The sequence below is a fragment of the Vipera ursinii genome (assembly GCF_947247035.1).
Source record: "Vipera ursinii genome assembly, chromosome: 2".
NCBI lineage: Eukaryota > Metazoa > Chordata > Lepidosauria > Squamata > Viperidae > Vipera > Vipera ursinii.
The window spans coordinates 154,779,921-154,806,903 of NC_139513.1; the positions used below are offsets into that span (position 1 = coordinate 154,779,921).

Below are 26,983 nucleotides of genomic sequence, written 5' to 3' on the forward strand. Positions count from 1 at the left end.
TACAGTAGTGGCCAAAATTGTGGAAACCTTTTGGGAAAAGTGTATTTTTGAGATTTGATGGCTAATAACACCACTTTTTTGGGGGGTGGGGGGGGTAGCACCATAAAATTATAAATCAATGGAAAGATAATTTAACCAAGAATGTAATGCAACATAGTTTGTTCAATTATCTGTACTGTAGTCTATGAAAAGTTATAGCCAAATAACCAGAAAGAGGAAGCACAGCTTGCTTTGGTTGATATCAGGTAGCTTTCCTTCATCTGATTGTAGCCAATGAGCACGAGTGTTTAGAGAGCCAATCGGGTGTCATCTTGTTTTGGCAAAGAGCCAATCAGATCACAGTAGGATTCAGTTATCAATGTCATGTATTGAAGCTGAGAGGAGGACATTTGTCAGTGTGTTATATGATCGCTATCAAGTTGGTTGGGTTTTTTTGTGTCCTTTCATTTAGTGAGCTTGTAAAATGTAATAAAATTAAAGTAATGGTGCAAAGAGTTGACTGGTTGCCCAGAAAGTGATGTAAAATAGTATTATTAAGTGAACAAGGCTACAGTTACAAAGAAATGAGAAGAAAAATGGGTGGAAACTTAACCAAAGGTGGTATTTCTAACTGTACACTTTTCTCAAAAGGTTTACACAATTTTGGCCACTACTGTACTATCACGAATGGAGGCCAAAATGTCAATTGCTAAGCAAGGCAGCCCTTAAGGGAATCATGCCCCATTTCACCTTTTTTTTTGCCATGGTTGTTAAGAGAATCACTACAGCTGCTAAGTGAATCATGCAGTTGTTAAGCTAGGGGTGTCAAACTGCCGGCCCGTGGGCCGGTTTCATCATACTAAAGCTGCACCCACCCCATTGCTGGCAATGGTGAAAAAGCTCTGATATGTTGCGCAACATCACGTGACGTCGCGAGTTTAACATGTCTGTGTTAAACGAATCTGCCTTCCCCCAGTGACTTTGCCTGTCAGAATCTCCCTAGGAAGGTTGCAAATGACAATCCCAGGATGCTACAACCATCACAAATACATGCCGGGTTGCCAAGGACCCGAAGTCTGATCACATGACTGTGAGGAATGCTGCAATGGTTACAAGTGTGAAAACTGGTCATCATGAGTCACTTTTTTTTTTTGCAGTGCCACTGTTATCTTTGAACAGGCATTAGACGAGTGGTTGTAAGTCGAGGACTATCTGTACATGGAGGAAATTTGGGACAAAAGTTGTGAGAGAAATTTTTCATTTTTCACCCTTAGGAGAGAAAAAGAGGATGGAGGGATTGAACCGGGAATTTGGTATAGCTCTGTCCCTTGTGTTAGAAACTTCCTCAACTCACTGTGGAAATGGCCCAAAGAAAAAGATCTGAGGTTTCCTAAACAGACAGTTACCACTTTGCATAGGACAACTATGTGGCATGTGTATACGTACTTGTGTACATACACACACACACACACACACACACACACACACACACATGCACACGTGCACATATACAAACCCACGGATATTTATATATAATTTGCTACAGTGAAACCATAAACTTCATCGTGTACTGTACCTCTTCATTCCAATCTGGTCTTCTGCCTCTTCACTGAATCTTATCACCAGGGGAAGGTTTTTTTGTGGAAAGAAATCTAAGTGTTCTCTCATTGGCAATGGGGAATATTATCAAAGTGTGCACTTTCACACAAATCACAGTCTTTACATGCTCTTCCACATTAGGATTTTTAAAAAACGTAACAGCATTAGTCTTAAACTTTTCTAACTGTGTAAGGCTGCAATTTATTTTCTTTACTTGGTCTTCAGTGAGAGTATATAGTGCCTAATCAACACATTGTGATTTGAGCCAGACGGGGAGGCTCAGATACAGTCAAACGACTGATGATTTGGGCCCGGTTCCATCCCTCCAACCAATCTACCTCAGAGGAGTGTTGTTTAGCGGGAAAATTATGGCTATGTATTCCTTGAGGAAAGGCAGGATATGCAACTAACAAATAAACGATCAACAAATTGAATGACATCAAATATATTATGCAAGCTTCAAGGATTATTAAAACCTGTTAACTAATTCACTTTTAAGTTTTTAGGAAATGTGTCTTTATTCATCATCCAAAAGCCTGGAATTTTACAAAGAGCAGATGTGACTGGAACCTAAGATTGTCTTACCTCTAGACAACATTTTCTTGGGGGCCTTCTCTTTGTTTTTCTCTTTTTCTTCTTTTTCGGGACCATCTTTTGCAGATTTGTCATCTTCCTTGTCAGATGGGCAACTGATGTGCAAATGTATGATATCCTAATGACAGGACAAAAGCTGTATTTGCTGATGCTTTGCAATCAACAGAAGCTGGAAGCATCGTATGATCAACTTTTTGGATCTAGGAAGGAATTTTACTTTGGGTCAGGTTGGCCATCAATCACTGAAGATTCTGGCCTACCCTTCTCCATGGGGCTAAGTTCTTATCTGCGTGTGAGCTTTAAATATATATATTTAATATATATTTATATATATTAACAACCCAGTGGATTTTTCACTGATATTTTCTAAGCATAGCTGACTTGCTTGAATAATCTACACTACTGGGTTGGTAAATCACCTCTCCAGTATGTGCCACCATTCTTGATTTTGTCTTCTTATTATAGCACCCAACGCCTATAGCACCCTACCTGATCTATGGTGCTTTACTCTATATGGATGATCATAGTTTGTATCCTTTTCTGCATAGATTGCTGTTCTACAGGAAGGAGATATTCAAGTCCCCCAATGTGTAGATATTATTTGGAATCACTAGAAGATTGTAATCAGTCCAGTGGAGATTACTGATATGCCAGTGGTGTATCAATATCACTTTTAATGCATTTTAACTTGGCTATCACGTTGCCACAAGATGCTATTGGTTCAGACAAGTTTTGCTCAAGAGGTCTTACCTTAATCTATGCCAGAAGTAATTAATACTGAAAGGGATTCTTTACCCCACCGCCACACCCCCCCCAGCTGAAAAGGGTATTTACTTGGTGTTTGGCTTACTTGGGTTTCCAAAGGCCCATCCACAAAGGGACTAGAGGATTCTTCACATACAGCCAGGCTCCTCACTAATTTCAGTTTCGAATTTGACTGAAACAAATAAACACACAAAATGCTTCTGAAGTTAAGATGCAGCTGACCACAGCCTCCTTTTGATCTGTCATGGACCTGCCAGTCATCTACTAGTAATTAAGGTAGCGCTATCTATCAGAAAGATAGATTCCTTTTTTGGGGGGGAGCAGGGAGCAATACAAAGGGTGTCATCTCTATCAATAATTAGTAAGCACATCACTAAGACAAATCTCTTCTCTTAGCATCTTAGATGGGATCCCATTTTATATGACAATTTGCTGCTCCATCTGACCTCAGTTTCTACCTGAGCCTAAAGGACAAATACATGATTTGAGCTACTCAGTTGCAAATTCATTACATAATCCCCTGCCCTCCCCCAAGGTGTTGGTAATGACCTACAAAGCCCTCCATGGCATGGGTCCAGAATACCTTGGGGAGCACCTGCAGCCGGCGTCAACTTCCCTCCGCCCAGTACGCTCCCACAGAGAGGGCCTCCTCAGGGTGCCGCCGGTCAAAGAATGCCGACTGGTGGCCCCCAGGGGGAGAGCGTTCTCTGTGGGCGCACCGGACTTATGGAATCATCTTCCGGTAGAGCTCCGTATGGCGCCCGACCTCCGCTCCTTCCGGCGCGACCTTAAAACCCATCTTTTTAAGGAAGCGGGCCTGGCCTGATGGGACGGGGTGGGTTTTGTTATTATGACGTTAATTTTAAATCTGTACTATGGGCATTGTTTAATCATGTTTTAATTAATTTTAACTTTTGTATCTGTCTTTTACGTATTGCCCTGTTAACTGCCCTGAGTCTCTTGAGAGAAGGGCGGTATATAAATTAAATAAATAAATAAATAAATAAATAAATAAATAAATAAATAAATAAATAAATAAATAAATAAATAAAATGTAGCAAAAGTAAGTAATAAATAAGTAGATTCTTCCTGTCTTAATTCCAAACCTATCATTCTACAGCTGGCACCCTACATGTATTTTCAACAAGCATAGCCACTCTGGGTGGTTTGCCAGGTCCGTTGAAAAATATGCTAAAAATAAAACTTTGTCCCAGACTGCTTGTAGAATTATTTGGGGGGGGGGGTGTTGTTGGGGCAGGGAATGGTGATGCCCCACAATATTTTACATAGGTCAAGCCCACGTGGTGAAATATGGATTCTTGAGAACGTACTGTACACATTTTCATATAAATAAATGGAAATAAATTAATTTGACTCCAAGGACTACCAGTTGGAGGCCTTTACTAATGTAAGGAATGTTAAAAGCATTCAGGACAAATGCCTAAAAGAGCAAGCTTTAATTCACTAGTGATTTACTCTCAAATTATAAAAAAGTAAAACTCCTTATCAACTCTGTTTTTACAGATGTAGCAAGCTTAGATTTATTTATTTTATAATATTTGTAAGCAGCTCCACGATTTGGAGTGGAATCAGCAAAGCAAAACAAGATAAGAACTCTGGGCTGCACCAATTCAGCCTGGAGTGGCCAAAAAGTATGAATGAATTCTCCTTCACAACCAAAAAAGAGCCTTGGTGGAGCAGTGGGCTAATGCCTCCTTAAGTAACTGGGTTCGAGTCCCACCAGGCTCAGGGCTGACTCAGCCTTCCATCCTTCCGAGGTACCGTATATACTTGAGTATAAGCCGAATTTTTCAGCCCACTTTTTGGGATGAAAAATTCCACTTCGGCTTATACTCCAGTCAACAAAAAAACTTACCGAGGACTTGTGCGCGGCCGAGGCTTTGGTGCTTCCGGGAACGCGCGCACCTCTCCCAAGCCGCCGCTGTCCGGAGACCTGCCGAAGTTTGGGGAGGTTTGGGGAGGTGCGCGCGCACCTCCCCAAACCTCCCCAAACGTCGTCAGGTCTCCGGACCTCCGTGCCCTGCCTGCCTGCTTCTTTCCGCTGCGGAAAGAAGCAGGCAGGCAGGGCACGGAGGTCTGCTTCTTTCCGCAGCGGAAAGAAGCAGGCAAGCAAGGCGCGGAGGTCTGCTTCTTTCCGCTGCGGAAAGAAGCAGGCAGGCAGGGCGCGGAGGTCTGCTTCTTTCCGCTGCGGAAAGAAGCAGGCAGGCAGGGCGCGGAGGTCTGCTTCTTTCCGCTGCGGAAAGAAGCAGGCAGGCAGGGCGCGGAGGTCTGCTTCTTTCCGCTGCGGAAAGAAGCAGACCTCCGCGCCCTGCTTGCCTGCTTCTTTCCGCTGCGGAAAGAAGCAGACCTCCGTGCCCTGCCTGCCTGCTTCTTTCCGCAGCGGAAAGAAGCAGGCAGGCAGGGCACGGAGGTCCGGAGACCTGCCGACGTTTGGGGAGGTTTGGGGAGGTGCGCGCGCACCTCCCCAAACCTCCCCAAACTTCGGCAGGTCTCCGGACAGCGGCGGCTTGGGAGAGGTGTGCGCGATCCTGGAAGCACCGAAGCAAGTCCTCGGTAAGCTCCGGGCGGTCACTTGCTTCGCGTCTCCTGAGGGAAGGGGGGGCCACTGGAGCAGGCGTGTTTCCTCGCCTGCTGGGCGCCGCGATTTGCCCGGGGAACGCGCGGGCCCTGAATGGCAGCGTGGAGCGAGGAAGCGGACAGCCAGGGCTTCCCCGAGAGCCGCGGCCACACAGTGTATTCCTGTGTATTCAGGCTTGCAAAATGGCGGATCGAGCCTCTGCTGGCGGCAGAGGCTTGGAGAGCGCGGATCCAGCCTCCGCCGGCGGCGGAGGCTTGCAGAACGGCGGATCGGCTTATACTCGAGTCAACAACTTTTTCCAGTTTTTGGGGGTGAAATTGGGGGTCTCGGCTTATACTCGAGTCGGCTTATACTCAAGTATATACGGTAAGTAAAATGAGGACCCAGATTGTTGGGGGCAATAAGCTTTGTAAAAATGCTGCGGGGGGGGGGGGGGGGGAAAGCCCTAATAACAGGCATATACATAGAATGAAGGCTATTGCTAAGCAGATTGATTTGTGCTTTGGATTGTAAGCCGCCCTGAGTCTTCTGAGAAGGGCAGGATATAAATGGGATTTTTTTTAAAAAAAAGGAAAACAAAGCCCAGCATGTGGTTAACAAGCAAAATGAAAGTGAGATTGGCTTTCCTCACAGTGTGGCATTCCTCTATGTATAGGGGGGGGAGGGGAAATGGATAGGGAAAGATTCCATCAACACCCTAACTTATTGTATGCAACAGAACAACTGAGACATAGCTAAAACAAATGAGATTCTAAAGCCAGAATTAGAGCAAATTTAACAGAAGGTGGATAACTTTCAGCATGCTTTTCCAAAAACTGTCTGCTCTACAGTTGTGCTTTAGCCACAGAGGGAATAGTGGCCTGAGCCTCCCACCTTGAGATGGCTGGATAAAGTGCCTGTGAGCTACTCAAAGGACACACTGAAAAATCCTTGCGGGACCTAGGAATAAAATGCAGTAGCAGTGGCATTCTGCGCCTTGAAATCGGTTATGAACTCAAGACTGCGAAGTACTGAAGAATCTGGCACCGTTAGGAAGGCTGGGACTCGGAATTAAGGGTGGAATCAGGTTTAGCGTTGCGTCACCATCTTCTGAAGTAGGACAACATAAAGAGATGACACTGCCTGGAATCTCTTACCTTAGCTCTTTTTCTAGCATGTCCGTGATTGGATGTTCTCCTCTGTTTAAGAAAAAAAAAGATGGGAATAGGAAGAAGGCAAAAAGTTATTCTCTGCACTCTTTATACATGCTAGGAGATGAATGAATGTGTTATGGCCGGGTTTGCAGAAAAGGCCACGTTGACATGTTTGATTAAGGAGGGAACTACAACTACTTTGATAAAAGACTAGAAACACTTTATTTTTTATTATTTTTTTGCTGAAAATGGATAAAAATGAACTGATTTCACAATTTGTTAATTAAAAATATTTTTATGAGAAGAAGGGAACTATGATATGCAATATGTTAGGAAGGAGGTGATAATTGCTCTGTTTGTAACTGCTGCAAAGATTAGAAGTTGCTTCTTTAGACAACTTTCTTTTGGGGGGGTTCCCCCTTATTCTTCACTTTTCTTTTGCCTTTTTATAAACTTTTTTCTTCTTCCAAGTTTCTGTAATTTTTTAAAAATCTCAGTAAAATCTTCTTTTAATAAAAAATCATAAAAATATGAGTATGCGCTATAAAAATGTGCCTCCCAAGCATCCCCAAAGCTTAAAGAAGCAGGGGTGATAGGTATAAGTGCACTGTTGACTTGGAGAAATTATCTCTCTGTCCATAGATGAATGACAAAGGCATAGCAGTTGAAATCCAGCAAGCACAATTAACAATGGAATCAATTACCCAGAGAAATGGCAGTACTCTCCTTCACTGGATGTGCTAGACATGGTTGCAGATTTCTGGGAGTTGAAGTACACAGGATTTAAAATTGCCAGAGTTGAAAAAAACATCACATTTGCTCTTTGTCAATAAATTAAATTAGGTTTCTGCACTTGGGATGATGGACTCAGTGGACTAAATTACTATTTCATTTTTAGGATTCCTGTATTAGCTTTACTAATACAGGGACGTGGTGGCTCAGTGGGTTAGGACGCTGAGCTTGTCAATCAGAAGGTCGGCAGTTTGGCGGGTCGAATCCCAAGTGCCGCGTAACAGAGTGAGCGCCTGTTACTCGTCTCAGCTTCTGCCAGCCTAGCAGTTCGAAAGCACGTAAAAATGCAAGTAGAAAAACAGGGACCACTACGGTGGGAAGGTAACAGCGTTTCGTGCGCCTTTGGCGTCTAGTCATGCCGGCCACATGACCACGGAGACGTCCTCAGACAAGCGCTGGCTTTTCGGCTTTGAAACGGAGATGAGCACCGGCCCCTAGAGTTGGAAGTGACTAGCATGCATGTGTGGGGGAACCTTTACCTTTACCTATTAGCTTTACCCAATCTTGTGTTATCCAAGTATGACAGAATTAAAACTCCCAAAATTTTCATCCAGTAGAAATCTACATAGAGCACCAGAAGCCTGCCCTCCGCCTCTTCTTCCTTTCTTTACCATTTTGTCAAACTGTATATATACTACTAGTTTAGCATATGAAGGAGGAGGCAACTGCTTTTCAGAATTAACATGGGCACAATGCTGAACATTTAACACATTCTGTCTTCATCCAATTAATAATAAAAGACTCGGTGTCCATCGGGTTAAAAGAAATTTTTGTATTACACCAAGAAATGATGGTGGTTTCTCTACTGAACGATATACTTCCTTGCAAAGGAAAGATACTGTCAGTCCTAGGCCTGTTTCTGAAATTCTTGTAAGAGGTATAAATGTAGTAGCCAAAAGGCTTGGCATTAGTTGATTACTTCACATCACAAAATTACACAGCCTGTCATTTCCACAACACACTTACCAGAGTCTAAGAAAAACTGACTCATTTGTATGTTTAGGGAAAATCCAAAAAGATCCGATGACAGCAAATTAAACATCAACAGGGCAAACGAAGAAACAGAATGCAGTTCAAGTAAAGAAATATGTTGTGTCCAAAACAAAATTTGTATCACTTAGTTACAGGGGCTTAAAAACAGACTTCAATTCTCTTCCAGTCCCAATGCCCTTCTTCCTTCAACTTGACTTTTAATTCCCAACTTTTCTGTCCAGATTTTGCTAATCCTACACTTATACTGCTTAAAATGAAGACTATGCATGTAGCAGCAACAAAACTTGCAACTTGTATATTAAGATCGATTTCACCTTTCCCCTCCCTCAACTGCCTTTCAATGCTACTGAATTTCCAATTACAATATCCTTGTGCTGGGGCACGTCTATTAAACTGCTTTGTATAACACTGAATAGGGACGGCACTATACCAATACACCATGATTCTGAGCTTAGGAGGTTTTTTTTATTGTTTTCTTGATAGAATTCAGAAGTAGCCCATTAAGGTGGCACACACATAGGAATAAGTCTTACTAGACCCACTCAGACTTTCTTCCAAATCCTGTAGACAAGAATTAATATAAAAAAACCCTACAGACGACTCTTCTTAGGAACAAGAAGACAACACTGAATTGAAAGAATTTCATATAACCCCCACACATAGACCAAATATCACATAAAGTAAAACGGTAGCAATTTCTAACATTATTTTATTTGCATTACACTCCGGGAATGGGCGCATAACTCTACAAACAAGGTGATTTCACATATAATTAAATACTGGTGTGACCTCATGAGGACTAGCAGTAGACATGTTGAGTGTTCCATCTTCACAAAAAGCAAGTTTCCAGGCCTTGAAATCAAAAAAAGCAGGAAGAAACAGACAAGAGCTTTGCTTCCATAAATTTCTTATAATAAAGTCATCTCACCTGAAAACAAGATGCTCTCTGGAATTCTTGTATTAGAACCTTAACTTCCCTTCTAATAAACAATACTAAATAGAGCTCCTAAATTCTTATTCCTTGAATTAACAGTCCATTCTATATTGTACTGATATTTGGTGGTGGGGGTGGGGTTATATGGGGGGAGGAGAAGGGGAGGAAGAACAACTCTTTTATACAAAAAAAAAGATGAAAAAATGGCCCAAGGAAGAGTTGTTAAGAATTTAAATAGGGGTGGAATAGACAGCCAAAGTAAGAAATGGATGAATATGTGAATAAATGAAGCTGCATTCTATTTCAGATTTTGAAGATGGAGGAGGAGGTGATGTCACATTAGTACTTTGGGTTGAACTTTCAGGGATGGAAGGAAGAGGGTGAGATGTTTAAGTGAGCAGGAGATTTCTAAGGAGGAGATCATGGTAAAACTGAGATACCGTATATTCTATGGAGCTACTAATGGATTAATTTAGCAACAGCACTAAAGATAGCTGACCAAGATACGAGAAAATTAAGTCCAAGGTCTGTAGCCAGTACAACTGTGGGCTTTCATGGGCCTACTGGTTTGGCTATCTATGAGACATTATGTCCAATTACCTGAGATTCTTGCCGTACACCGCTCTCCTCCCCGTCCTTCTCAGGCTCCTCTTTGCTTGGTGACCTCGACACAAATTTGGTTTTGTTCAAAGATTCCTCCACCAATCTTTTCTCTGATTCTTTCATTATCTCCAGTGTCTCCTGTGTGGTGTTGCTGTTAGACATCTTCAGCACAGTATAGTGTTAGTGATGGATACCTGCAAGCAGGAGAAGAAGGGTTGGAATCTGTTTGTTTTTAACATACCTCTATTATTTATAACATTTCCTGTTTTTCGCCTCTTTCTTAATTGAGGCTTGCCTAAAAGAGGCTTTGTGGCTTCTTAAATCCCTCAGTATCCACAGAACATTCTTTCTATTATTGGGAGATATACTACAGATTCCAGATCAATTCATACCTGTTACAGTTGAAAAGAACATTCAAGTGTTCCTTCCCTACTCAAGTCTTTGACAAAACAGCCCCCAAATAGTTGTGCGTTTTTTTGATAGAGGAATATATTATTGGATTTTCTATTTTCCCCACAAGAATAATCCTATGAGGTGGGTTGAGCTGAGACAGGAACTGGCCCAAAGTCACCCAGCCAGCTTTCAGGCCAAGGGAGGTTTAGAATTCCCAGTCTCCTGGTTCCTAGGCCAACACCTTACCCATGACCCCAAACTGGCTCTCTTTTAATATATAGTATCTTTTTATCAAGAATATGGCTGGATGACTTGCATTCTCCTTTCCAACCCAATGTGTGCTAATCAGCCCCTTCTCACTGCCTAGATTGGTCAGTAAAAGATATCCCACAGACACACTTAGCGTGTAACAGAGTATATACAGTACGCACTATGCTAGTACGCTTGAAATATTATTTATTATTGGTATTTCTATGCTGCTCTACTCCAAAACTACTCCAAGTGACAATGCAAAGCAAAGCAAAGCAATGCACACAGGACAGTACTTCCAATTTTCCATCTGCATCATCACATAGCTAATTGGTAGATATTTTCTCCAGTATCTCTGTTAGAATTACAACGAACCTTCTTCCCTAAAGGTAAAGAGAAATAAAAGTAAAAAACAAAAAAAACACCAAAACACGTTTCCTCAAGCTTAACTAAAGGGACGTGGTGGCTCAGTGGGTTAGGACGCTGAGCTTGTCGATCAGATGGTCGGCAGTTTGGTGGGTCAAATCCCGAGTGCCGTGTAACAGAGTGAGCGCCTGTTACTCGTCCCAGCTTCTGCCAACCTAGCAGTTCGAAAGCACGTAAAAATGCAAGTAGAAAAATAGGGACCACCACGGTGGGAAGGTAACAGCGTTCCATGTGCCTTTGGCATCTAGTCATGCCAGCCACATGACCATGGAAGGCATCCTCAGACAAACGCTGGCTCTTCGGCTTTGAAACGGAGATGAGCACCGGCCCCTAGAGTCGGAAACGACTAGCACGCATGTGCGGGGGAACCTTTACCTTTACCTTTAACTAAAGGAGGAAAAAAAAAAGCTGCACATTTTGGTTTGGAAAAGCAAATGACATAAAAGAGAGTTCCACATGATCAAGCACATGATTTTAGGGAAGCAGCCACTAAATGAGTTGATACCTATACTATATAAGGACTGGATCCAGGTCTCCCCACGAATATTCTTCCTGGAGGAATTTACCACTGCATTTAAAATTACAAAAACTCTTTCATTCAAAAAACAGTTGTTGCAGACTGCAAGTACTGTAAATTCAGTACAGTCACCTTTCAGAACTAGCAGCTTCTTCTCCAAACAGGCTTCCTAGGGAACTGAATTCAGGTGGCTTTTTCTCAATTGCATTTAAGCAGCTGAAAGGAAAGCAAACCTACCCAGAAGCGCTTCCCGCTTTTTGTCAAGTTTTATTAGTGCTGCTGAGACTTCCCCGCACCCTTTGTTAACAAGCTATTTTTAACAAAATCTAATGATAGAAAAGAAAATATCATTGCTGATTTTGTGCAAGACTAGGAATGTGGCTAGTCTTGCAGAAATTCAGCTAAATAGGAATGCTGGTTTAAGTGCTGTGCCTTGCCTATGCCTTTTTAAACCTGTAGAACGCATTATTTTGTGGACTCTTGGTATCAAAACAATTTGGAACCAGAAAGCAGAAGCCCTAGAGTGTGTTCATCAACTCATTTTATTAAGCAACTGCCAAGTCTCAACAGAAAAGCAGTCAAAAGTCTACAAAGATTTATTGAATGTTGGCCGTAGGTTGGATTTACTAATATAGGCAGACTAATTCAAAGTAATTTCCCTTTAATTTGTAGTGCTGTAGAGCAACAAACATACATTATTGCTGATTTTACAGCCAGCAGCCTTGGTAATTACCCATGGGAAAGCCAGAAGTGTGATTTTCAGACAATTGTTATTAAAGTGGGGAGGAGAGAGAAGAATGTTCATTCTTACAATGTGTTAAGAAAGTAAGCTTTCATGACAAATTGGGGGAGGGATCCATGCTTTTTACAATTTTGCTCACCACGTTATTTCTACAGCATGCTGGCTGAGGAATTCTGGGAGTTGAAGTCCACAAGTCACAAAAGGGCCAAGTTTGAAGGCCCCTGTTATAGGGTAACTAACTTTCCTGCCAACATTAGGCATTTAAAAGTAAATATTAATTCATATCACGTGTGAACTGCTCCTCTCAAACCCTTTACACACGCAAGCAGATATAGGGAAATGCTCTTTTACTAAGCTATGTGGGACTTATTAACAAAACTTTCACCTGCGCTCTCCTGAATGTGATGTCTAAGTCCATCAGTGAAAAGTATACTGATTTCACTCACTTTACAGAAGTGAAAGAGGACCCAGAATAACCTGTAACATTATGATTGCTATTGGGAATGTGGCAAAAAAAAATGTGCATGAAAACCAGGTTATTTGGTTTGTCCATGTCAGAACCAAACATGTGTAAATAGCTGCAAGGGGGAAATGAAGAGGCTGGGAAGATAAGGCTGGCAGGAGAGCTGCCCTCTAGACCAGGGGTAGGCAACCTTGGCTCTTTTATGACTCGTGGACTTCAACTCCCAGAATTCCTGAGCCAGCATGGCTCAGCTTGGAAACCTCTCCCTTTTCCCTCAGCATGGTTGGCTCAGGAATTCTGGGAGTTGAAGTCCACGAGTCATAAAAGAGCCAAGGTTGCCTACCCCTGGTATAGACCATTTGGAGGAGAAAGGGAATAAAAAGCCAACAAGCAAGAGACTTTGGTTGTACCACCAAAAACTAAAACTAACATGTTATAGGGCAGGGGTAGGCAACCTTGGCCAGCGGCTCAGGAATTCTGGGAGTTGAAGTCCACGAGTCATAAACGAGCCAAGGTTGTCTACCCCTGTTCTAGGGAGAAAATGGTTTGTTCTTTGTGACCAACCTTCTCTTTGCTTTCTAGTCATTCTTTTGAAAAACATTTTCCTCCAGGGATAGTCTATTGAGAGGCACAGAATATACAGGCCTGAAATGAGACCCAAAGGTGAGTCTAAAGCAAAAGATGGAAGAAGCAGAATCCTGAGGAACTGGAACCTAAATCTGGGGAGTCCTCCCTTGACCAGGATGGAAGGAGATAAGCTTCTCTCCTTGAACTTTTAACGAAGATCAAGTTATCTCTGGAAGGAAGGTCTTCCATTCCCTTCTTCTTCCCAGAGATCTAGCAATTTTGAGCAGGGTTGCCCTAATGAGGACCCCTGGAGTTAATATGTAAAGAATGTGTTGGGTAAGGAGGACTATGTGTAGAAGGGAACAACAAACATATGCCTGCATATGCACAGCAATGCCTACTGCCTTAGGAACCAAAAAGAACTGCAGGCTCAACCATATGGTAGAAATTCTATAATGACCCGAGTTCCACTGCAAGCAGACTAGGAAAGAGAAATTAATCTGATGCTTTAAAAGCTGAGGAGATGAACATCAACATAAAGCATTGATTCAAAAGGTCAAGTTTGACTGACTTGCACACCGACCTTCAGCAGGTCTAGATTAGTGGTGAAGTTCTAGGTCAGACATGTCAAACACAAGGCCCGGGGGCTGGATCCGGCCCGCAAAGTGGTTTCATGTGGCCCGCGAAGCCATCCTGGAAACAGTGAGGGAACGGCCCCCACTGCCTTGGCCCTGGCCCAGAGACCCTTTTTCTGCCAGGGACCCTCAGATCTGTCCCACTCCTGCCCAGGCCCCCATCGGCACCCTTGATGCGAACGATGTAGAGCTGGCCACGCCCACCCAGTAGGCCATATGCACTCTAGCCACGCCCACCCAGTAGGCCACGCCCACCCTGGCCATACCCACCCGGCCCCTTGAGGGCAACCACAATGCTGATGCGGCCCTCAATGAAATTGAGTTTGACACCCCTGTTCTAGGCAATCCCAAATCAGAGCATTGCAGTCTAAGAGGCAGCAGATTTGCTGGATTTTAAAAGTCTGGAAAAAAACTATATTACATCAGAAATACATTTTAAGTTCAATAAAACAACATTGGTCTCATCAGCGGCAACTCATATACTGTGAAGTAAACAAGTGGATATGTAGATAAAAATCTATTTTTCTTTTATCCTTCTTACTAATCTATAATTCTGATGCATGAAATCTGGCATCTAGTACACCATCTGGTATCCAACAATAATTCCTATCAGTCAGTTTTAATTTAAAAAGAAACTTCCTTAGTTCTAATTATCTGAAAGCATCCAAGAAGCACTGTTACTCAAAGAATGAAGTTAATTTACACTGCTGACACTATCCTGGTGCACTTAACATATCTGCAATTTACCCATATCTGATTCTTATATAATTACTAGTTAATAAACTGTTCCAGAATAAAAAGGAACCCATTGATCAAGAATGTGCTAATTTTGCTTGATTGAATTGCCTGGATTCTTTAGATTACTGTTTGAAATGCTCCCACTAAAGTGCCAGTTTATGCACAACATTCACAATCCTCCTTTTTAAAAGGCACTTACTTCCAACATGAGAATCAAAACCAGGAATGTTATTACTTCTACATATGCATATACATGCATGCACATGCATATAATCATAATTACTGCCCTCCCACATGCATCATATACATGCATACACACACACACACACAATCACGCACGCAGAAGAAATGATCTGGCTGAGATCATTTTGGGAATAGACAGAACTAAAAAAAGTCATAAATCTCACACAGAGGTCTTTAGGCTATGCATCATGCAGTGAAGGAAACAGGTTTCTGAGTTCAACTAAGGTTCTCTCTTCATTGACAGCAGGGAAGACTAAAATCATTACCTTCACCCGTCTCACACACAGACACCCCAAAAAAGATACAGCACAGCTCAAGAAACTCATAAATGTCTTGCCAGACAGAATCACTTTGCTGTATGTAACAGTTCTTTCTCAGATTCAAACCAGATTCACAATATTTTTTTTCTTATGTGGTAACTTGAAATTTCAGATAAGGGAAAGTAAGATTTGAATAACCCAGTATAGAATGTCTCCCCCTTACCACTGCAATACCAAAACTGAAAAAAAGGGTATGTGTAACTACTGTGTTCTCCACAAACCACAACAATCCTCAGGGCTGATGAAACAGAATATGAAAGAGGTGGACCATTTGGTTCAACCACCTGAAAAGTATCTTAATACCAAGTATATGTTGTCTCTTTGTGATGTATGAAAGTCTGGATCCATGAAGCAATTAAGACCAGATCTCATTAATCTAACTCCTCCCCAGATGTCTGGGATTGCAACTTCCAGAGTAGCGCAGTTAGGGAAAGGCTGAAATATTTAAATGGAACTTCCATATTCAAAGACAGTATTTGTCTTTTGTCTCTGGTTTAAAAAAAAACTATAAACATGCCCTCATATCATGCTTAACTCTTGGTGAACATAAAAGCATTCATGCAGGTATTGAAAACACTGTGGAACTGCTACCTTTCTCAATATGTTTTTATGACATCTCAGTCTAGTCAACAGGCTGGGGATTCCCTGATCTTTCACACAATTTCAACCCTAGGCCAATTAAACTTAGATTCCAAGGCCAGATAAAATTGGCTAGGTGATGCCACATGAGACCTCTCACATGTATCTGAGGACTATTCATTCTACCTTATCTAAAAATGCCCTTAAAAATCTCAGTTTTTGTATTCCTTAAAGGGCAGGCTGGACTCACTAATTTTTTAGTGTTCTGGTTAGATAACCCAGTCTTTTCCAAATCAATGCCTTCTCGATGTAGTAAGATACACCTCTCACAGTTTCCAGTTAGGTCGGGGGAAATGGCCAAAGGATAAATGGCTTCAGAAATCACCTGAGCATAGCCTGAAGGAATGTAATTGCCATCAATTGTAACATAATTCCTGCAGGAACTGACCTAGAAGGAAAAAAAAAGGAAAATCCAAGCTATTTCTCCTCTTTAACATTAAACAAAAATCAGATTCTGAGATTACACAAATGCCAAGAGACACCCACTTACACAGGCTGATAATCAGCTAATTTTGAAAGCATGAACATGCCCACTCCAGTGACACATTTGATGGAAAATCAGTCAGCTGCCATAAAGCTTTTAAAACCAGATGATTTCCATTTGGCCATATATTACATAGTGAATTAACCTTTATTGTTTATTTATTTCCAACCTTTGGTATTTTTACAAATAACTCAAGGCTGCAAACATATCCAACACATGTTTCTCTTATTTTCCCCACAACAACAATCCTGTCAAATGAGTTGGCTGAAAGATTGTGAGTGGCCCCAGGTCACCCAGCTAGCTTTCGTGGCTAGAAAGGTGGGACTAGAACTCAGGGTCTCCTACTTTCCAGCCCAGTACCTTAGTCACTAGATCAAACAGACATAGAGCAAGTTATCTTTTTCCAGTGTTTGTCTTAAGATGTTATTCTAAAGCAAGAAGCATGTAACAATCAAAATTAATCATATCAATATAACAGTTTCATTCATTTCTCATTCTACCCTATTTCCAGATTGCTTGCAACTATTTGGAAAGTAAACAAAAGCACAGCAAGGGATAAGGGGTGCATTTGTGACAGAAAATAGTCTTACTAGTCTTCATGCATTTATAATGTTTTCCCTGACACAGATTAAACTTCAGAACACTCTGGAAAAAGTTGCCTTTTAAGGAGGAACTTCACAAACTTATCAACGGAACAGAAAGAATAAATTATCTAGCTAGCATATAAAGTTTGCTTCCCATTCAAACAGCTACTAAGGACTTCCATTTCAGAAACATCTCATTTACACTTGTAAAAGTCTGACCACTAGAAAAACAATTCTCTAAGGGTGTCAAAATCTTTCAAGAGATTGACAACCACTATTCCTGCTTCATCTTATCTTGCCACAGGTGAAGGAAAATATAATGCTTGCAGATACTGGCTTCTGTGAAGCACTTTATATACATTTACATAGATTAACCAATGTCCCTACTATCAGCAGGTACAAAAATAGTCATCAAGGACAACATCAAGCTTTATAGCATAAAATATTTTGTAACTTCATTGCAGCTTCCAGATCTGTCATTTTAACTCCCAGAATTCTCAGCAATTGCGTTCTGACTGGGGAATTCCAGGAATTGAAGTGCATATAAAAGAAAGTGCCAAGCTAATGCCTCCTTAAGTAACACCAGCTGCCTGCAATTAGTGCAGGTTCGCATCCCACCAGGCTCAAGGTTGACTCAGCCTTCCATCCTTCCGAGGTAGGTAAAATGAGGACCCAGATTGTTGGGGGCAATTAAGCTGACTTTGTAATAATGCCGCTTGGGTGTGTGCGAAAGCCCTAATAAGCAGGCATATACATAGAATGAAGGCTACTGCTAAGCTTGTAAGCCGCCCTGAGTCTTCGGAGAAGGGCGGGATATAAATGGAATTAAAATAAAATAAAATAAATTATAATCTGTACACATCTGTTGATAGGTCTATGAAAATTTTAGGAGAAACTTCAGTGCCCTAAGAGAACTTTAATCAGGATAACTAATTAAAATATTTATACAATGCATAAACCAAAAGAACTAAAATTATTGCAAAATGTTATGGGGAAAATTCAACTTAATCTCTTACTTATTGTACTAATATACCCACCCAGCAACAGCAGTTTTACATGTAAAACTGTAAAATGTAAATGTAAAGCCCTGAATAACACAGGCTGCTGATGAATATTATGTTTAGAGTTTATTAAAGGACAACCTTATAAATTATACTTGAATATTTGTGTCAAAATCACACTGATTTCCTAATTATATTAAGAGTGACTTGTTCAAAGCTGTAAAATTGCTTACTAGAGATCTACAGTAATTTAGAAAAATTAGGGTATAGAAGATTGTGACAGAGACCTAGTCTGAGAGATAGCTGACTAGCAAGTATTAGGAAGCAAACACAGGATACACCTCTAAAGATATGGGGGTGGGCTGCTGAAGTTTATTTTTCCTCATCGATTGAATGATCAAGGGACAGGGGCTGAAAACCAAAACACTCTTCAGTGTCTCAGCAATGCAAGCCAAGAATTCAAAGTAAAATTCAAAATAAGATGTCTAACCAAGGATCGGTTTCAGACTTATTCTTCAGTTCTCATACATGTGTGTGTGTGTGCATGTGCATGCATGCTGAGGGAGGGAGGGAGGGGGAGAGAGAGAACAAACTAAGGTAGACCGAGAAAGAAAGAAAGAAAGAAAGAAAGAAAGAAAGAAAGAAAGAAAGAAAGAAAGAAAGAAAGAAAGAAAGAAAGAAAGATAAAGGGAGAAATAAAAGGCCAAAGGTACAAAAAGAGGAAAGTAAATAAGAAAAAAGAACGTAGAAAAAATAGAAGACATAAAAAGATACAAAGCAGTGGCTTCCAATCTTCTTCCCAGCAGTTATAAGCAGACCTATATTTAACCTCTTTCTCTTAAAAGTTGCATCATGACTCCCTTCTACTATCTATTCTGTCTAATCAACAAAACCATAAATCGTTAAGTTCATTTTTTTCAAGCCAAAGATCCATAATTCCTCTGGCAACCGATGGAGCCAGAGGGAGATGGGGGCTGTTCCCATCTTTGGTGCTGGATGGGGTTGCACCGGCCCATACAGACCGCGTGTGCAATCTGGGAGCCCTCCTGGATTCAAAACTCCTGCTCAAGTAGCAGATGGCCGTTGTGGCTAGGAGGGCCTTGGCATAATTTCATATTGTGCACCCATTCCTGGACCAAGAGGCCCTGTTCACAGTCACCCTTGCCCTGGATACCACCCAACTGGACTATTGCAATGCACTCTATATAAATAAGAGGTTTCGTGAAGAGTCTAAAACAGCCATCCAGCCTCAGCTACAAATGGATAAGCAAATGTTTTACTGGGGTACTCTCTTCTTTCCTTTCTTCCTTCTGAGGAAGGCATTCCAGCTCGAAAAGCTAGCCCTCTTCTCTGCCTGGCCAAAACACTTGGGTCCTCACAGAATGACCATTTGTTCAGCAACCCTTCGAAGTTCGGATAGTGCTGAATGAATGGTAGTTACAACCGGTCCTCAAAGTTATGGCCATTACAATGTCTACCTGGTCACATGATCAAAATTCAAGTGCCTGCATTTAAGATCACGACATGTGCAACTCCCTCCGCCCCCTCCCCATTTCTGCTCTTTCAACCACCCTATACTCCGCCATCCTTCACTGCCTCTGCCATCGCTGCCGTCCCCTACTGACCTATTCCCTCTCTGCCTTAGTGGGAAATCGCTATAGAAGCCAGTCATATATGTTCCCCATTCACAGGATGCTGGCAGGTGTGTCAAATTAAGAAAGAAAGACTATAAGGTTTCACCCGAGTGCTTTATTAAAAGCAGGGGATGGGGGAAGAAGAAAAAACTCTTCTTTCATGAAAAGATCTCTCTTTCTGTGTGAATAAGTTAGCTACGCTTCCTTCAGGACAAACATGCATTGGAGCAAGGAGGCAGCTGGCATGATGCATTGTGGCCTGTAAGATTTGAGTAAAATGATGAGGTTCACAGGAGCTGAACAAAAGGAAAACTGGGGGTGTGGAGGGGGCGGGGGGGAGACGTGCGTTAGAAAAGGCAGCAACACCAGGCAAATAAGACAAATTACAAAGAACATAGAGAAGCTACAGCAGTAACAATCATAGAAAGGGAGAAAGGAAGCCCAGAAAAGAAATGCTAGGGTTTTATCTAGTTTGCAGGTATATAAGGGACGCGGTGGCTCAGTGGGTTAGGACACTGAGCTTGTCGATCAGAAGGTCGGCAGTTTGGCGGGTCGAATCCTGAGTGCCGCGTAGCAGAGTGAGCGCCTGTTACTCGTCCCAGCTTCTGCCAACCTAGCAGTTCGAAAGCACTTTAAAAATGCAAGTAGAAAAATAGGGACCACTACACATGACCACGGAGACGTCCTCAGACAAGCGCTGGCTCTTCAGCTTTGAAACGGAGATGAGCACCGGTCCCTAGAGTTGGAAACGACTAGCACGCATGTGCGGGGGAACCTTTACCTTTACCTTTAAGGCAAAGAGAATGAAACCTAACACTTTGAGCTAGAGAGAGATAAAAGTAATTCAGTGTCTCATTTGTCCACTGAAATCAGGGCTTGAATTATCTGGTAGGGCAGAAGGATAGTAAGAAGGGGCCTGGCTCCTTCAATCTCAAATATCCTCCCCTTTAGACCTGTTGCTTAAATATGCAGAAGGCATGTTTTCATCATGAATGGGAGCAATTGGGATGTTTCAATTTAATTAATAACTGTTCTCAATCTCCCCCCCCCACATAAACCCCTATAAACCCTTTCCCAGGACATTATTTGAGCATTTCCTGAAGCAGAGAAAGGAGGCGTCTTGAAAATACATAATTAAACAAATGTAATCAATCTATCTCACCAAGGGACTGGCTACCATTAATGGCAGCCTTCCATTCCTGCTGTCACTCAAAAAATAAAAATACCCGGGTTGACATCAGCAACAACACCCAGCCAAATATCAAGGAATCGTTTTCATAGAGGTAAAGACACTCTCAGGTTGACAGTTAAATATTACAATAATAAAAGGCTCTCTGGTTCTGAAATGTTTTATTCCGTGAGAATTTCACTTGAACCTCTTTCTGCAATGTGTCTCTTTGTGCACATAACAGATTAACAGAATAACAGTTGGAAGGGACCTCAGAGGTCTTCCAGTCCAATCCCTTGCCTAAGCAGGAAACCTGATACCATTTCAGACAAAACATGGTCCAATCTCTTTTTAAAAATCTTCAGTGTTGGAGCACTAGCAATTTCTGGAGGCTCTTTACATTTGGCAGTAGAAGTCTACCAAGTGCAAATCTCCTCAATTCCTCTAGTTTGGGTTGTCAAAGGAAACATTACCATACCATACCATTACCATACATCAAAGTCCTTAACTGATGATTTATGGACTATGGTATAGAGTTCATTTTAGAATGTCACATCTTTGAGTTTCAAATCCTTTTCACGCCGTTTCCCGTGCTTGCCATCCAGGTACAATTCCATCCAGGAAATGTACAAATGTACAAATATGGCATAAAGTCAGCCACTGTCCACTCTACTTTAAGTAAAGAACACAGTTTCCTATGCATCTATTTCTACTCCCAATATTGTAATAATTCTGCTCATCATTACATAAATTATTTGGTCATGAACAGCTCACAAACAGGCCACTCCACACTAATATTGACGAGATTGGCAGCGTATTTTTAATAAATTAATATAATAAATTTCCAGGAGACAGGAATGAAATGATGTAAAAACATTAGGTTAGGATTTATTGTTCTTTTATTATTATTCAATGCATGATTGGAAGTTTCTCTGGAGAAAGATTACTGGCCTAGCTAGCCAGATAACATTACTCTCCCAGCACAGATAACAATTTTTTAAAAATGTTCTCCAAGAAAATATTCTCCCCAAAATTTTGGACAATATAAAATGTGCTGATGTTTTTGAGAGAAGCCTAGCAGATTTATAAGGTAAGCTGCTGGATCAGCCAGCCTAGGAAAAAGCCACTACATTCTTCCTTTTATTCCAAATTAACACGGAAGTAAATAAAGATGAGAATTGGATAGGAAAATGCTACTCATTACTTGTGGTGTGTAAAGTGATATTTGGGGGGGGGGAAGGGTTCCAGACAAATCAAAGAAGACTGGCAATTAAAAATTGACTCTGACTACAAGCTGCCTTCATATGGCCTGTTGAGTCAAAAGGAATTGGCAAAAATACAGTTTTTATTTTCTTTCTAACGAAAAATAATCAGCGGTGGGAAGAGATGGCTACAGGCCAGAGCAACTCTTTTTCTGTTGCTCAAGTATTTGGTTTTGTAGCTCTGCACAAGGACTTGAGGTCGACACCACATCTTTCTGAATTAGTACCTCCTGCAAGGTTAAATGATGATGCTTTTGCTTTCTATTTATTCATTGGCCTCTGGGTCAACCAATCTGAATCATGCCACCATGGCAACAGTCTCTTATCGCTATGAGCAACAAGACTTTTTTTTTTATTTTTAAACTCTCGTCTATGTTCCTCCTAAGTTTCTTTATAAAACGAAACGTACAAAAGCAAAAAAAAAAAGTTCTTCCATATGCCTGTCGTGCAAGACACTTGGGAAGGAAACAGGGTGCCTCTTCCACACTGAGCTTAAGGGAACCTAGGGTAAAGCTGCGTGTCTGTAAGCAAGTGTACAGGGTGCTTCCAAGAACAGCAGTCTCAGCTTCTGTACTCGCGGGTGGAGGTAAAATAGAACCATGGAGGCAAAGATGCTTTGATTCAGTTGCAGATGCTTTAACCCGATGCTTCCTTCAGTCACGGTAGTCTAAAATACAGGGAAAGTGAAAAGGAAAAGGCGGCTGTTCTGTTGTTGCTCTGAGACTTTCATACAGGTCAAAATAATGGGCCTCTTTTGTTCAAAAGGTATTTTTTTAACTACTTTGTTGATGGAAGTGAGGTGCAAAAGTTGACTTCTTACTACCCGGATATGTTCGTGTGGGCTTGAATCCTGACGTTCTTCTATTCTACCATCCCCTGGTATTGCCACATCAATTATCCACACTTTATTCTTTTCAACCACCATTAAATCTGGTGTGTTGTGCTCCAAGACTTTTGTCAGTTTGTATTTAGAAATCCCACTTGGCATCTGGTAATTTTTATAGGTGCTCCAGTGAGGCAACTAGCGACTATGTTATATCACAGTTTATAATCTGTCTGTGTTATCATCTTGCATGAGATGAGATCTACTGTTTTTTCTGCTTTTTTGCACAATGTGCAATTTGAATTATTTGATGATTTTTTTTTCAATTCTGGCCTTGATTGCATTAGTTCAAATAGCTTTTTTTTTGGTAATGTTCCACTTGTAAACCATTGCCACATTCACGGTTTGTTTCCTGTACAGTTAGTAAATGCATTTTTAACTTGCATCAATGCTTGCTCTTGGCTGTTTTGTTCTTAATAAGCCAACACATGCTTTCCTTCTTCAACAGCTTGTTTGGCTTGAAATAAACTGCTGCCTCCATTTCTGTGAGGCAGGCATACTCTATCAATATCACTATGGGGGATGTCATTGCATCATGAATAGTCATGAGCTTTCTTGTTTTCTGGTCCAAACTGTTCAATGCAGCTTGTGTTCAATTAATAATTCCAGTGGAGTATTGTATAACAGGTATAATACAGATATTGAAGTTTTCAGATCATATAAAGCAGATGTGAGGTTTTGATAGGGATTTTTTTTTGCTGTTTTTGACAGCCAAGATTGTTTTCTTCAAAATCACTGTACCTTGGATAGTAGTAATGACAAATAAGAGTAATAATGAATCAAAGATGCCTCTAATGTTGACACATCCCTATTTTTCATTTCTGACCACCAATTCTCCTACTGCTTCGTTATTTTTTCTATAAACATTCTACATTCATCAAACTTCCTCTCCTCACTACCATTACTCCTTCAAGAGGATGGCATGCACATTTCTGCCCAATCATAACTGCATTAAAATCTTAGCATTCTGAATTGCTTTTATTTAATATAATCAGTTCAACGGTGAGGGTGAGAAGATACCTAAAAAGTGAACTAAGATGTTAGTTTTTGAGGCAACAGTGTACCACTTTTATATTCTTCTTCATCTCTAATTAGTAAAGTCTGCTTTCCTGTATACTGGTTGTAGTAATACTATGATTGTATAGCTTGGTTTAAAACACTAAGATGGGACTTAGCTACATTTCAGCCCAATTAAATGACAGAAATGTGTCTGCAGAGGGAGATTACTTTTAAAAACAGAGTGGGAGAAGGCATCTTAGATTAACTGCAACAACCATGAGGCAGATAGACATCTTCTTTCTAATTATCTTATTCAGGGTGAGAGAGTTATGATGAGGGGTCCAGTAAGATAAATTGTTATTATTTAAAGGTTATCTAAGAAGTATTTCTCCAAGTGCCTCCTTTACTACTCTCCTCCACTTGAACATACAAATTCTGAATCAACGCTGAATATTATCCAGATAACCTGAGAGATAGCAGCACCCTGCCTAGCTTTCCCCGAATCTCAGCAAGAGTAGAGCAAATTGCCTTTGCTTTTGTGTTCCTCTAAGTTCTGCAAAAATCCAGAAAAGGGTGAAGTCATGCTCTTATTGTATTTCACAGTAAGCCCGCCTTACTTTTACCTGGGTGTTCCCTACAGATACCAGTAAGTTGACTTCGGCTGACAAAACTGGGATCCAACCAGAAGGACAATATTGAGAATTATGTGGGATGGTTCAAACATCTGAAAGGTGCTCAGCCTGGAAGAGACTCTGCTGGGTTGTGGAGAAAGCTAGCCAGCCAAAGGAAGCTATGACCTGGGAGTCTCAAGATTCTGAGAGATTCTTTAAACCAGGGGTGTCAAACTGCCGGCCCGCGGGCCAGACGCGTCACAACAAAACCGTGCCCACCCCATTGCCGGCAATGGGAAAAAAGCTCTGATACGTCATGCGACGTCACATGACGTCGTGAGTTTGACATGTCTGCTTTAAACACTAAAACTGATGTGATACTTCAATTATTTTGCCTTTTTTACTATGTTGCTATTTTAATTCTGTATTTGTCAGTAACAATGATGGCCACAGTTTGCAGTGGTACTGATGGGATATACATTTTTAAGTAAAAATAAAGCATACAGGGTAGCTATTTCTCTTCCTCGGGGGCAACTTTCCATCATTTAAGAGCCGCAGGTTTAAATGCATTATTTCTTGGAAGAATCCATTCTCTTCTTTTCCTTCCCTTTGTTCTGAGTTACTCTAATATGTGAGCACTTAAAGATGTCTGGTATTCATTCTAAACCAGAAACCTGCTGGAATTCTAGCCGGTAAAATAATTGAATCTGGGGGAAAAAAAATAACAAATGAAAGGCACAGGGGTCTATTTATTCTAATCCATGTGTGATCATTAGCAACGTTCCATTGCTCTTCAGCAGAATTTCCTTTTAGATAGATCTGGGGTGCACAATCTTTTTCTGACTCAAGGCTACACTTGGCCTTTGAGATGCATTACTGGGGGCCACATTCCCTAAAGTGGCTGGAGACAAAACAAAGGAAGATTAAAGCTGGATTTCATTTAATTAAAATAACTCAATATCATTTGGTTACTCTTCATCCATTTAATAATTTCCTTACTGCTATCACAATACAATAGGGGTTGTGGGTTTCATGAAGCCCTGGAATAGTAGCACACTCCGGATCCAGATCCTGCTGAAACATCTTGCATCTATTGGCTAAAAGTGGAGCAGAAGAGATTTAACAACTTTACTTTGGATAGACAGTCACTTCATAGAGCAGTTGTTAAACATTTTGGAGAAAAACAAGAGGTTTCCTGACTTCCAGATGCTTCAGCACCTCAAATTAGGTCAGAAAATTAATGAAAGTTATTGTCATGATGGATTGTTCATGATTGTTTTTTCATGATATAAGTAACATGTAATAAGCTTCATTTAAGTCTTATTGAAACAACAACCAAAACCATACACTGTATCATGCTTTCACTGAACATGCTAAGTCATTTCATTGTCTTTCCACTGTCATTGGAAAAAGTATGTGAAACCCAGCTCTCTTCAGAGGAGTAAACTAGTGGATGTTCCAAATTATGAAAAAAAAAATCAATTATGTGGGGATTACACAAATGAAGAGAAGCAATTTGGTATAATACAAGGGTCTTCAACTCCCAGCGTGCCTGGCTGAGGAATTCTGGGAGTTGAAGTCCACAAGTCATAGAAGGGCCAAGTTTGAAGACCACTGATCTAAAGTGTAAGCTACAAAGTAGGAGACTATGAGTTCTAGTCCCACCTTAGGTATAACCCAGCTGGGTGATCTTAAACCAATCACTCTCTCAGCGCTAAGGAGGAGGCACTGACAAACCACTAAATCTTGCCAAGAAAACGGCACACACACACACCAAAAAAGATATATGAAAAAAAAGTTCTATCAGTCCATTGCCAAGCAGATGGTATACAAAAGGAGAAAATGCAATACCACCGTTATTCTTGGAATGGCTATCCAACGAAAGTCACCCCAACACCAAGACATACAATGCATACATGCTTAACATCATAAAGTTAGTCAGAATAATAGCAATAGATCTGTAGGCCATATTTACGTTTTCTAAGCTGGGTGTTCATGAGACAACTGTTAAGGAAAATTCTTAATAAAAATGGTCTATCTGGAAGGATACCAAAGAAGAAACAACTACTATCCCCAAAAAAACCCACAGTTGTATATCTCACTATCACCTGTACAATACAGCAGACAAGTTATCAAAACACTGTCTTGCAGAGAGCTGAACACCCCAAGATGGAATTTTTGAGGTATTTTATATTTGGAGAAAACAAAACATTAAATTTACCAGACCATCCTTCACTACAAATGTGAACCATAGTGGCGAGCCTATCATGATTTGAGGCTGCTCCCAGCTTCAAATCTAAGGTGACTTGCCATCATTAAAAGAACAATGGATTCTGGGCTACACCAGCAAATTCCACAGGAAATTCTAAGGATATAACATGACAATGATCCTCAAGGGAATGGACCACAATACCTCCAAGGAACACGTACAATT

The 26,983-nt window shown here is 41.0% G+C and overlaps 1 protein-coding gene across 13 annotated transcripts in view; it reads right to left on the reverse strand.

Moving 5' to 3' along the window:
• The window catches only part of R3HDM2 (R3H domain containing 2), a 196,282-nt gene that overhangs the window by 91,185 nt on the left and 78,114 nt on the right, over positions 1-26,983 (reverse strand). For 12 of the 13 annotated variants that reach the window (XM_083356179.1, XM_083356191.1, XM_083356186.1 and 9 more), the window contains exons 2-5: positions 9,989-10,185; positions 6,673-6,714; positions 3,023-3,109; positions 2,164-2,290 (exon numbers count right to left, since the gene is read on the reverse strand). In XM_083356179.1, coding sequence (XP_083212305.1) covers positions 2,164-2,290; positions 3,023-3,109; positions 6,673-6,714; positions 9,989-10,153 — 421 coding nt within the window. In that variant the 5' untranslated portion in view covers positions 10,154-10,185. Of the gene's footprint in view, positions 1-2,163; positions 2,291-3,022; positions 3,110-6,672; positions 6,715-9,988; positions 10,186-16,248; positions 16,312-26,983 lie in introns of all 13 variants that reach the window. The other variant, XM_083356184.1, reaches the window with a different exon arrangement.